Source organism: Lynx rufus, unplaced genomic scaffold (genome assembly GCF_022079265.1).
Source record: "Lynx rufus isolate CCGP_SWC_20201006 ecotype Redwood Valley unplaced genomic scaffold, mLynRuf1.p SCAF_2, whole genome shotgun sequence".
Lineage (NCBI taxonomy): Eukaryota > Metazoa > Chordata > Mammalia > Carnivora > Felidae > Lynx > Lynx rufus.
In genome coordinates, this window is record NW_025814834.1 from 78,848,678 (window position 1) to 78,861,796 (window position 13,119).

General features: G+C 40.4%; 1 protein-coding gene across 2 annotated transcripts in view; it reads right to left on the reverse strand.

The window, feature by feature from the left end:
- Nucleotides 1-13,119, reverse strand: part of FMNL2 (formin like 2) — a 309,457-nt gene that overhangs the window by 81,922 nt on the left and 214,416 nt on the right. For both annotated transcript variants that reach the window (XM_047085655.1, XM_047085654.1), the window contains exons 5-6: nt 8,076-8,159; nt 4,907-5,059 (exon numbers count right to left, since the gene is read on the reverse strand). In XM_047085655.1, coding sequence (XP_046941611.1) covers nt 4,907-5,059; nt 8,076-8,159 — 237 coding nt within the window. The remainder of the gene's footprint in view (nt 1-4,906; nt 5,060-8,075; nt 8,160-13,119) is intronic.

Below are 13,119 nucleotides of genomic sequence, written 5' to 3' on the forward strand. Positions count from 1 at the left end.
TTTTCTGAGAAGGATCAGCAAAAGCCCTTCCTGCAGGGTACAACTGACATAAAGACAGGTGGACACCCTGATATAACAGAGACTATTTACTGAGGGAGAAAAAAATCATCCTGTGAATAAATAGGCAGGATAACATGGTTTAAAAGTTGGAGTCAGGCCAGCTCACTTCACATCCCGCCTCCTATACTCACTGTTTGATCTCAGGAAAGTTGCTTAACCACTAGAGACCTCAGCTTCTTTGCAGGGATAAGAGTCATCACTATCCCATAAAGCCATGGTGAACAGTAAATCACTGAAGGGCCTTAGAACAGTGCCTGGCACACGGTAGACACTCAATATGTTTTCCCCCCCAATAAAAATCCTATCAATGTCATCTATTACCTTTGTGCCTATTGTTAAATATTTTTAAAAATTACTGACATGGAAAACACTGCCAGGAATGGGGTAACTGTGCTAAAGTGTTTATCAACAACGATCTAAATTTGAACTCTTCGGCTCTTCATGTAAATCCACTAAGGATAATAGATGGTAAATACTCAGTTGATGACTACTCAGGAAATGTCATTCCTTTTGATAATAATCTCAGGAAAAAATGTGAAATTTGTTCTGGGGGATCTTAGGAAGAAATACTTATGGAAGTTAACATCTTAGAGGAAATGTGGATCTTGGTTCCCTTACCAAAATGGGAAGGGTCAGTCGGGGTTACCTACAAGGCAGTTGCTAACAAACCCTTTCCAGCTTTGTTTGTCTATGACCCAATGTCTCCATTAAATAGCCCTCTACCTCCATCACAAAGGACAGGTTCTTCCCTCTTTCCCAAACATGCCGGATCTCAGATATACACTTTTGCTCATCTCATGCCTCTTCACTTTACTTCTACCTGAAGCACTCTCCTCACCCTGAAGATCAACTCTGGCCATCACCCAAAGTCCCAGTTAAAATCTGGCCCCTTCTTCCAAGCTCTTAGAATTCTACCCATTTTGGGGCGCCTGGGTGGCGCAGTCGGTTAAGCGTCCGACTTCAGCCAGGTCACGATCTCGCAGTCCGGGAGTTCGAGCCCCGCGTCAGGCTCTGGGCTGATGGCTCAGAGCCTGGAGCCTGTTTCTGATTCTGTGTCTCCCTCTCTCTCTGCCCCTCCCCCGTTCATGCTCTGTCTCTCTCTGTCCCAAAAATAAATAAACGTTGAAAAAAAAAAATTTAAAAAAAAAAAAAAGAATTCTACCCATTTCTTTTAAAACTCAAAACAGAGGGGTGCCTGGGTGGCTCAGTCAGTTAAGTGTCTAACTTTGGCTCAAAGTCATGATCTCACAGTTTGTGAGTTTGAGCCCCACGTCAGGCTCTGGGCTGACAGCTCAGAGCCTGGAGCCTGCTTGCGATTCTGTTTCTCCCTCTCTCTCTCTGCCCTTTCCCTGCTCATGCTGTCTGTCTCTCTCAAAAATAAACATTAAAAAAGTAATCCAAACAGCTATTTACTATGTCACTGCTTAGTCTAATGACACTAAGTAACTGTTCTTAAAAATTAAAAATGACTTTCTCTTACATCTGAATTAATACAACCTTTGTCTTCAAAAATCAAACATGTACTCATGTGCATATATAGCATCATTTAATTTAGCCAGACCTATGGCCACATTAACAGAAATCTTAACTGAAGGAAAACTAGGCCCTAAGCTTACAATCCCAGGTCTCCACCACATCAATATCAATGTTTTTACCACTGGCCACGTTGACAAATTGATAAGATAAAACCTAACAGTTAATATAACTCAAGGTGAATGTCATATCCTAAAATTTTTAATCTTCCATTTTAAATAGTTAAAAACTGAATACAAAGAGGAGAGTGTCCATCAACATTAAAATTTTGTGTAAAAACAGTGTTTTTCCTTTTTTCTTTCATCAAGCCCCATTTATAAAATGTTGTCAATTTTGTGAAATCCCCTTTCTTCTTCCAAGTTGAACCCCTTTCGCCAAGTGATATAGGGTCAGATTTCTATTCAATCAATGTTCTTATCTGGAGATTAAGATGAGGGAACTAAAATCTGCATTTGGATACAGAAGACACTCTTATCAAACAAAGCTACCAGAATAAGCTACAGTACATGAACTCATATCCTTCTACTCTTTTCAAAAAACCTGTAACATTAACACAATATACCTTAAAGGGTCAGATTCTTAAATTGAGGAATCATAATATGCTAACAGAGTGCACCAAAGTTTAAAAAGCAGTGGACTTTGTTCCAGCACAGGGTGATGGTAGTAAGCCATGAGGTTATCATATTATAACCTGGGGATCGGTCGCAATACCCTGCCACCATGCGCTACGAGCTCTCATGGGTGTCGTGTCCACCCGTGACTTACGAGATTTTCCGGTTTGAAGCCTCATCATCAGTGTGTAAACTGAAGCTGCTCCAGAGGCAACAGGGAGAGGAGCAGCTCTGGTGGCATTTGAACTGAAGATACTCAGGCAGAGAAACCAATCTGGTGGTGGTGTAAGACATGAATGGAACCGGAGGGAGAGGAGACAGGAGGATGAGAAAGGACAAAGCAGAGGACGAGAAGACAATCAGAAATGAGATGGAAGAATGAAAAAGAAGGGCAACGAAAAGAAAGCCAAAAAGTGAAGGAAGTGTGGGGAGCAGAGAAAGAAAGGGGAGAGAAGAAGGAGGAGGAAAAGAAAAAAAATGTAAACAATCTTTGGGTATATGAAAAGCAACATGTACCATATGCCTGTACTTCTGATTGCTGTTTTGTTTTGTTTTGTTTTTTAAGTCACAGATGCTATCAAATGACCAAATACAGAATTAGAATCCAGGCACAAATCCATGAACCACAAGAGTATCATTAATATACATTGTTCAAAAACAAAAGTCTAAAATAAAAATAAACGTTAAAAAAAAAAAGTCTACGCTTCAGGTCAATAAGCAGCATAAAAGTTACTGCCACCTTGATTTTCTGGAGTTACTAGAACCCACGAAGGAAGAGTCAAAGGAAATTCAAATGTTCCATTCCTCAGTTTAAAACTGTTCAAACACAAGACAGAAGAATGTGATATTGGTTTCTTAACTGGTCATCTTCTAGCACATCTGCCAACCATCCATGTCATATACTTGCTGACTTTCCCAGAACAGCATTTCCATCATGTCTATCTATACTTTTGGTCCACTTTTTTCCAATTTAAAATTAATTCTAACAGGATCTACCTTGAGCCAACTGTCAAACAATGCCTTCCAGGGTCCAGGACTACCATTCTCCTTATACCTAAAATATTCCCATATTTTCCTGATTCTTCCACTCTTCTAGAAACAATGTGTTCTCAATGAACAGTCTTTACTAATTCAAAATTAGGCATAATGAATTATTAATCAGAAAAATGAATCCTGTGAAGGTGGTACCTGGCCAATATATGATACATTCCAAGTAGGAAATGATAAAAAAGTGAATTAAAATGTACTTTTGTCAATTAAATTCCTTACATATAATTGTATCTACACTAATGGTAAGAATTTCCATTCCTGTACCAAGGTCATTAGGGAATTCCTCAGGCATGACTGGCCTTTCTTCAACTTCCAAATCAGCCTTGTCCACATGTAAAGTTGACGTAGACTAGCAAGTTATATAGCTCTTGGCCTATTGCAAATACCACGAGACGAACTGAAACACTGCTCTTCATTATTATTGAACCATTCAAAACCCATTATTATTTTTGGCATCTTCAAACGTGGAAAATCTGAATGGTTGATTGGAAGCATCTCATTCAAATGTCAAATCCTTCAGCAAAACTGAACTTTATTATTGAGATATTAACTTTCTATGACCAAAACCTAAGTCAAAGGGACAAAAGGTAAATAAAAGGCTACCAGCTACGAAAAGTCTGAAAGCCACATTTTCACTGATTTACAACTTGACACATGGGACCCCACCACCAATGACCCAATATCCGTGGGGATCTTAAACATGGACAGGAAAAACATCCACTTGCCAGATCAAGTCTGAAATAAGTGACATAAATTTTTCAAGCTGCAAAGAATAAGCAACATTTGGGAATGAGGCATTTATTAATAAAAATTTTTATTAAACTTCTGCAAAACAGCAACCTTTAAGAACTTGCACTAGATGTCATCTCCATCTTGACAGACAGGGTTCTGATTTATCCATCCGTGTACCTTAACTCTAACTACAGTGCCTGGCAAATTATAGAAGCTCAAAAATATTTTTCAGTGAATGAATGTGGAAATGAGTGAATAATCAATCGCAGTGACATTCCAGCCGTTAGCAGTAGAGATGATCAGCACCCATCCTTCCTTAGCATGGTGGTATTTCAACCATGAAAGACTAGAGAACAAATTCTTAGGAGGAAACAGAAGGTTGGCAACTGAGCACACCTAACCAAAGAAGCACTGCTTAAAGGCATTTCATTAATAAAAAGGATCACTACAGCATTGTGCACCTAGGACTAAGAACACGTCCCACAGAGCACACACCTGAGCTACCAATGGAAGAAGGGAGGGGAGAAGAGTATGAAGAGCCAACAAGGAATTCTTGAGAACCCCAAATCTCAAGAGGTGCTGCCTCTACCAGAACACACAGCCTAAATCACAAAGTCAGCATCTCCCTGGTTTTGAAAACTTAAGCTGCCGATGGAGTCTACTGCATTCCATCATTTGGCAGAACTTTCTGTGCTGAGTGCAGGTGTGGTGTTCCCAGAAATCTATTTAAAGCTACAGAATACTGTCCCACTGATGCTCCTATAAACTCCTGAAGAAACTTTCCTTTGCATCAATAGAAATCCAAGGGTTGCGTGAGAAGTTACAGCAATCTGTAGCCCAGGATCATCACCAGAAGCCAGGAACTCTGCTGTCCCCGCATATCCTATCACAATGCCTCCCTCCTGATTAAAGGAACTCACCGCAGTGCAGAATGCCTTCCAGAGCGGGATACACTGTTGCCCACCGGGGAGGGCAGGTTGCTTCCTCTGTGTAGATCCTCAATGGACCTACTCCAGGGCTTTGATTTGTCCACCGAGCTCTCCACAGTGCTTTCCACGCTTTCAAAATCAAAACTAAAACAAAAGAGAAATGCCACTGAAGCCTTAAAAGTTCACAGTCACACAAATGCAGGGATGTGCATAACATGCTCCTTCCTAGTATACATTTGCACCTTACAATGGGTAGTCTTTGCAAACAAAGAAAACTGAAAAAGAAACATAAAAGAATTTTCACGGACTCAGTGTTCACTTGCAGAATACAAAATGACAAATACTGGGCAAGGCAAAAAAAATAGTTGAACAACAGCGCAGAAATAAATAGTAATGTGTTATCTGTATTTTACTACAAGGCTTACTAATTTACCAACTGCTAACACTGCTATGGGGGAAGGGGAAGGAAAGATCTTACAGCTGTCTTCATTTTGCTTTAACAAGTCAATATGTAGGCTTAGACTAATTTATTCCTACCCATCAATTTTCACTGAGCATTTTCTCCTAGTGTGTTGGCAAGTGTACTTTTCCAACCATATGTGATACATTACTCGCAAAGTTATGGATTTGCTTTGATTTTGGAATCTCTTCCCAATGTGGTGCTCTTTAAAGTAGGACTGTTGTTTCTCTCTGACATTTTTTGAGGTTATTACTCATGTTAACCATGTTAGAATAAATGGAGAGTTAAGTTGCTCATTTTTGCATAATTTTAGGAACAAAATTTTTAAACAGCCAGGCCTTTGTGTTGTATGCATTTTCTCCTCCCAAAGTTAGTAGCTCTCCTTTCTCAACAAAATACTTCATCAAGTGTTTCTACCCATAGTTCCACCCGGCAACACCTGATCAGAGAATAAACAGAAGGCAGCTACACTTAATATCACACGGAAGATTCGAGAGGCTATTGCAGAAGAGACAGTAACAATACATATTGGAAAAAACCAGTAGGACTTTTTGTCAAAAAGTTTGACTTTTTATAAAAGTACGATGGCCAAAATAAAGTTATTCTGTTAGAATTCCGTCAGAATTGTCATCTGCAAACTCGGATGAGCCACTGATGTATCATTAGTGAATGGATCTGGCCATTTTGTCATGCTTTTGGATGCACGAAGCAGAGCTGAACAGAAAAGAGGTGGGATTGAGTAATCAAATCCTTAAGAACTAAAAACAGAAGTCTACAACTGATACTGGAGAAGGTAAGCTGAGGGGGGCACCCCAAGATCACCCGTGTCACTGTTACTCTCGCCAAGTCACTCTACAACCCCCAAGTCACTGGTCAGCTGTTCCATAGCTTCCCACTCCTCTCAGCTCACCCTTCCCACCCCCCTTACAGAGCAGAATTAGGAAACACACACCTTAGTTAAGCATCCTACTTAGGGATGGAACATGAACCTGTTGGTTCACATTACCTGGGCTAGGAAACTGTCACAAGCCAAGGAACAGTAAGGAACTTTTCAGCCCGTTAGTTTCAAGAAAGAACATAAGTTATGTATCTATATAAAACTTATCTAAACAAGGCAAAAGCAAACCAAACCTAGCAAGCAGAGAATGTAAAGGCAACGCCAAAAAAATGAGACTAGGAAACCACAGCTCTGAGTTCTGATCTTTTGCTGGGTTTGATCTTATGCCACAACTAGGATCCCCTCGTGGTAGCACCTCCTTTTCCTGCTGGTCCTAAGTGAGGGTACATTTGGGAAAACTGGTTCACAGGCTCTATCGTGATACAGGTAAAGGGTTAATCACAGCAAACATTTCATACATAGCGTGCCATCCTTTTCCATTGAAATTTCCACTGAAATGTCTTAGCTTTTCCTCGATTACATAACCATTCCTTCAGATTTTAAACAATGCAGCAGGGTAGTATTATCGTGTTTGTCACAGAATATAAAGTGAAAAAGAGGTTAGCAGTTTTTGACATGATGGACATAGACAAGAAACCCCCTTTGGAAGAATAGCCTATAAAAAGTGGGGTTATACCTCAGAGGACAACTTCTTAAAAAGCTAAGAACTTGTCCATCGGTGTCTCTTACTCTACTTCACATCATACACCAGAATTATCAAACCTGAAACTGATTAAGCTAGTCTCAGTTAATACTGTCATTTCTGCATCCGTTAGGTAGGAGTAATTACAGCTTTCTCCTCAAGCATTCTCAAGGAAGTGCTGAGGGTTCTAAGATAACAGCTGGTTCAGTCTTAGGACTTCTTTGGAATGATGCGATATAAAAAAACAAGTTACTGCTTTTAAAGGCAGCATGGAGAGAGGGGAAAACACTATCACCCAAGTCAAAATGTCTTCCAAACAAATTGTAAATACAATTATTAAGTATTACTTCCTCAATCTGTGTGTGTGAGAGAGTCTATCGGTGGATACTGCAATCTTTTTGCTTTTTTTTGACTAAAGGAAGGAATGTGGAGAAGAAAATGTGTCATCCAAATGTACATTTCTCATTCCTGTTGTAAATCCTTCCAGAAGCCTCGCAAATGGGAAAATTTTATGAATTAACAAAAAACAAGGTTAAATAAGTTAATTTTTTTTTCCTGCTCTGCCCCAATTTTCTCCTCCCTCACCTTACGAAGGCTAAGTCAAAACAACACAAATACCCATCAAGTAAAAAAGCAAAGCCTCTGTTTACTCCTCCCCTCAGTCCCACTAGATTTGGTATCCCCATCTGCAATTATTTTCTCTGCATTTGCTAGCACGTACAAATGTATATATTTTTGTTTTGTTTTCTAATAAAAAGTCACTCTTCTGTGTCATGTGTTATTCACTCAACAGTATATCACGTACCTCTTTCAGTATCTTCTAGGGTATTCTACCATATGGACGTAATGTAACTTGAGCACTGAAGAAAGTTACCTCTTTTAAAAATAAGGACTCCTCCAAGGGTGATTTTTATTCCCCCGTTTTACTTCTGCCTTGAAAGCATTTCTAATAACAATTACGTGATTTGCTTTTAGCTACTTGAGTAGAAACAAACCTCCTTAAACCTTACCACATCTGCTGCTGGGTTTCTCCCCCTCAATGCGGTATGTAATTTTACCACTCTCTTGCATCTTCTGTGACCACACGAAATTCAAAAGCCAAAAGCCAAGTTTTACTTACGTGACCGCGTACTGCGCAAATGATAGATATTCCACTAGAACATCAAGACCCCTGTTTTCTTCATTCAGAAACTCTCTGACCCATCTGTTAAAAATAAAAACAATTATCACAGAGGTTCATCACATGCTCTGCCATGAGAAAGCCCAGTGAACACAGTTACTGTTCCACCAGAAACTTTCACTTCGAGGAAATAACGGAGGCAGACCTAGACTCCATCACACGAAGTAGGTACTTTTCAATATGGTAACCATAAAAACCACAGCATTTCAACGTGCAAGAAAAGGGGGCAAAAGGTATACATGTGCCTCCCTTGCATTTTACTGCTTAGGAGACTTGAGGTGACCTGTAGGAAGTGTTCTAAAAAAGGAACCTGCTAAGTGTATTTTTTTCCACCACAACTGACCCACAGCCTGCTTGTTAAAGGAGCCAAGACTACACAGGGAACGCGGCAAGCTAGGAACGTGACGACATAAGCAGTGAAGTTCAGGCATGATTCCAAATCCACATTCAAGTCCTTCTTGGCACACTAGGCCACAGAAAACACTGAACTAGCCAATGAGAAACCAGCATTTAGGGGCTTCTGGGAATTCAATAGGGTTAATGATTTGCTTAATTTTTTCCATGAATGTTAAAATGTCTTAAAAACTTGCAGGCGCCGCATACCATCATCAAAGCCAAGACATGACAGATCATGTTTTTCTTTAATTCATTTTAAATAGTATCACCTTGCATTTAAATGGTGGGTTTGAATGCAGTTCATAGAGAATTTTTACTGATTTTTATTTGCACTTCGCCATAACTCCTAGAGATGAAGCAGAGTGGTCAAACAGAACCTTCAGGCACTGAGGATAAACACTTGCTACCACGGATTTCCTCCAGGGCATTCATCTTCAAAGAATGCATGATACCTGATTAATAAGCCTTCACTAGGTACTGACAAGTAAGTAAAAAAGTCTGCTACTATCACAGAAATGGGACTTGAGGTACATCACCCACATGCCTTCCAAAACTGGTTTCCTTCCTCCAAAACACCAAGCAAAAAACAGGCCCACCAGCTCTGGACACGATTGCTACTCTAGAAGCTAGTTTCGAAAGCTGTTATAACAACAGGACGACAATCGTACGTGTATTGTTAAGGATGAAAAATCCCTTAAAATCTTCATCTTGACTGAAGAAAAAAAAAAATCTGATGGACTCAGGATGCCTGTTTTTAAATTCTGTTTGGGGCCTTTTTCCTTTATCCTCAAGCTCATTCTTTGTGCTCATCTCCGTGATGCAAACTCAGGTCTACAGGTAGCCCCCGGAGGCAGCAAGGTAGGAAAAGCAGGCAGCTTATCTCGTATTTTCTCCCAAGTGTCTCAGGCAGGCTATCACAAAATGTATGCACCTAACACAGCCACATATAAGCAAATAATATCAAAAAGATACCTAGAGAGGAAAGCAAAAGAACACCACCCGTTGGGTCTCTTAAGAGCTGACAAGGGGCACCTGGGTGGCTCAGTCGGTTAAGCATCCGACTTCGGCTCAGGTCACGATCTCGAGGTCTGTGAGTTTGAGCCCCGCATTGGGCTCTGGGCTGATGGCTCAGAGCCTGGAGCCTGCTTCCGATTCTGTGTCTCCCTCTCTCTCTGCCCCTCCCCCGTTCATGCTCTGTCTCTCTCTGTCTCAAAAATAAATAAACGTTTAAAAAAAAAAAAAGAGCTGACAAAAACTAAAAGAGCTGGCCACCCGTCAGGCTTCAAAACCACCACATACAGCGTCTCCTGGCTTCTGCCTCTGGATACTTTCAGTTGATTTATTTTAATTATTCTCCCTTTACAGCTAGATCTCAGGAGGCACTGTACATTTTTAAGTGCAAATAATTAGAAGCCTAGAAATAGTAAATAAATTTTCTTTTTATAAATGGTAGGACACTAAAGCAAGGCTGGCAGTCACTATGGAAATCCGCTGACTAGCTGCTCTGGAAACTCAAGCCTCTTAGCTTCTCCGAGGCCTCTCCAGTGGCCTGGCCTGTGAGGTCTGGCTGGGTGATTGAAACTGGCCCTCAATGGCAGGCATGCAGCAGGAATCCCGGGGGCTGGGCACGGAGGTCTTCATTTTAGAATGAAGAGTCACCATACACTCCAGATGATACAGAGCAATCTCAATTCTACACTTTCTATCTCAGTGGCCCATAAAAACACTCCAGTGTAGGAGCTGAGAACAACAACTATTGTAGTTCCTTCTGGTTGATTTTCTAGACATAGCCTCTAAAGAGTAGAGATGGTCCAGGACACCCTGTGAACCTATCACTGCCTTAACCACCAGCACTTCCAACTCAGGGATTTTAGCCACAAACTAAATGGGAGGCAAATGACTCACAGATAAGAAAATGTTTAAATAAAATAGAGGGAGGGAGGGAAGGGAGGGAAGGAGGGAAGGAGCCACGCATGGCAGGAGCCACAATTCTCTTGACTCAAAGTACTAATATGAACACATTTCCATGCAGGGATAAAGACTATTTAGCTAGCTTCTCTTTCTTGAATCCAGTGCTATTATGGATGCCTCCAGCCCCAGTTGCTGATTTTGAGCATAAGTGCCTTAAAAACAATTTTCACAGTGAAAGGCAGGAACAAACTGCACAGTTCCTAACAAGTCGGCTAGAGTGTAACAATTCCTGCCTCTGAGAGGTTTAATTTCATAAGGTTAATCTCTTTTTCTAAACCCTGAGATCTTCCCTGGGTCTTTGATCTGGCCCAGACAACCCTAGGTGATTTAGGGAAGAGTAAGATAAAAATCTACCACAGTGGGGGGGCCTGGGTGGCACAGTTGGTTAAGCATCCGACTCGATCTTGGCTCAGGTCATGATCCCACAGTTCATGAGTTCAAGCCCTGCATCAGGCTCTGCGATGATGATGTGGAACCTGCTTGGGATTCTGTCTCTCCTTGTCTCTGCCCCTCCCCCTGCTTGTACGTACACACACACACGTTCTCTCTCAAAATAAATAAACTTAATAATAATTAAAAAAAGAACTTTTTAAATCCACCATGGTTGACCTCCTTATCCTCTTTGCCAAACGATCCAAGGTTAGCCAAGTCATTTCAGCAAAAAGGCTATGCGTTTACAGGGGAAAAAAAAACAAAACAGTCTTCACTTTTTCCCCTCTCTTATCAATTCCTAGCCCCTCTACATTTGGGATACACTGTGGAGGAGAGAACAGAGGTGAGAGTGAACTTCTGAGAGGAAACAGTATACAAACAAAATGGGTAAAGATGAAAACTGGGCAAATTTCAAAGCAGTATCTTTAACCTAAAGGCATAAAAAAAATGGAAGCCCTATTGTGCAGATTCATGTACATGATCCTGCAATGGCATATCATAAATTTAGGGTTCCTGTAGAAAATTATTTCCATTTTTCACTTCTGTGCATATTATATACAGTTTTTTTGTTTTGTTTTACATATTGCCAACATGCACACCATTTCAAATTGGATGATTATAGGTTCTGGAAACAAGAATTATTTCTGACTCTGATAGCATGCATCACTGAGTACCCCCCACAGATTCAGTGTAATTACCGTATGTTGTAAATTTGAATTAGGCAAATTCCAAATCAGCTGCTCAGGAGCTGGAAGAGACCATGATAAGGAAAAAGAGCTCTGAAAAAAACTCTTACTCAAGGAAGGAATCTATGTGCAGATGTCAAAAGTTACTGTTTTATCATAGACAGGTTCAAGTTGTTTCAGAGTTGCTCGTTTCTCTCTGCTTCCACTCTCCTCACCCCACCCCTGAACCCGGCCAACTTTAGAAACTCATTGTTCTGATCTAGAAAGTGAAGTCTCAAGGGACCTTTTTGGCTCCAAATTTCTAAGATTAAACAAAGCAGACCCAAGATCACAAGATAAGGGACAGTGGTGAATTCCCTTTGCCAGTCTCCTTTTGGAGGTGCTCCTAATACATGGCGGAAACTGCAGTTGAGGAAAAATCATGCAAAAAAATCACAAGCAGCAAGAGAAAGAAGGTAAGCATCACTCAGATAAACCATCAGCTGCCAAATCTATTCTTCAAGACAGTGTCACAAACGGTTCTTAGTGCAGCCCACACATCACTAGGGGTCCCTGAGACCCTCTGAGGGGTTTGGGAAGTTAAAACTGTTTTCACAAAAATATTAAGATAGTAATTGCTTGCCACAGTGCTGACACCCACACTGATGGTACAAAATAAATGGTGGAGAAAACTGCAACTGGCAGAAAATACACCTATTTAGTGTTCTTCACCCAGAGCACTTGGGAGAGAAAAAAAGTCAGCTTCACTTTAAACTGTCCTTAAGGAAGCAATAAAAAAAAAATACTGATTTTAGTAAAGCTTGTGCCATGAGTCTGTATCTTTTTAATTTTCTATCTAACAAAATGGAAAGCCCACATAAACCTCTCTCCCCTACTTTCCCCAAGTGCCACGGCTGACTCCAGGAAAAGCACTTGTGCACTTTTTTGAGACACCAACTGAACAAGTTGCTGTTGGGTTTTTTTGTTGTTCTTTATTTTTTACTTTTTTTTTTTTTTTTTTTACATGAAACATAAAATGACTAACAAATACAGTTATTCTGTCTTGGGTATTTGGCAGACATTTTCTCAAAAGTGAATGAAGTGAGCGTATCGTTTCAAGGAAAACAACTGAGAGGATTTGTTGTCCATTATAAAATATGAGGTTTCAAACAAAAAACTAAAAATTCTGGAACACTTGTATTCCCCACCACGAACTTGACAACTCCCCAATCCTTAAAGTATATTCAGATTACACTGATAATTATTAATGAATGTGAATGTTTTCATATTGTAGAATAAAATGTCTCGATCTTTGAGAGATCAGAAAAACTCAGTGAAACCATATTTTCCAAATAACCAATTCATGATGTTACCCAAATTATGCCTGGGTGGAACGACCCATTCAATTTTCAAGATAGAACAGTGGGGTCACCTGGGTGGCTGAGTCGGTTGACGGTCTGACTTTGGCTCTGGTCATGATCTCACAGTTCCTGAGTTCAAGACCCACATCAGGCTCACTG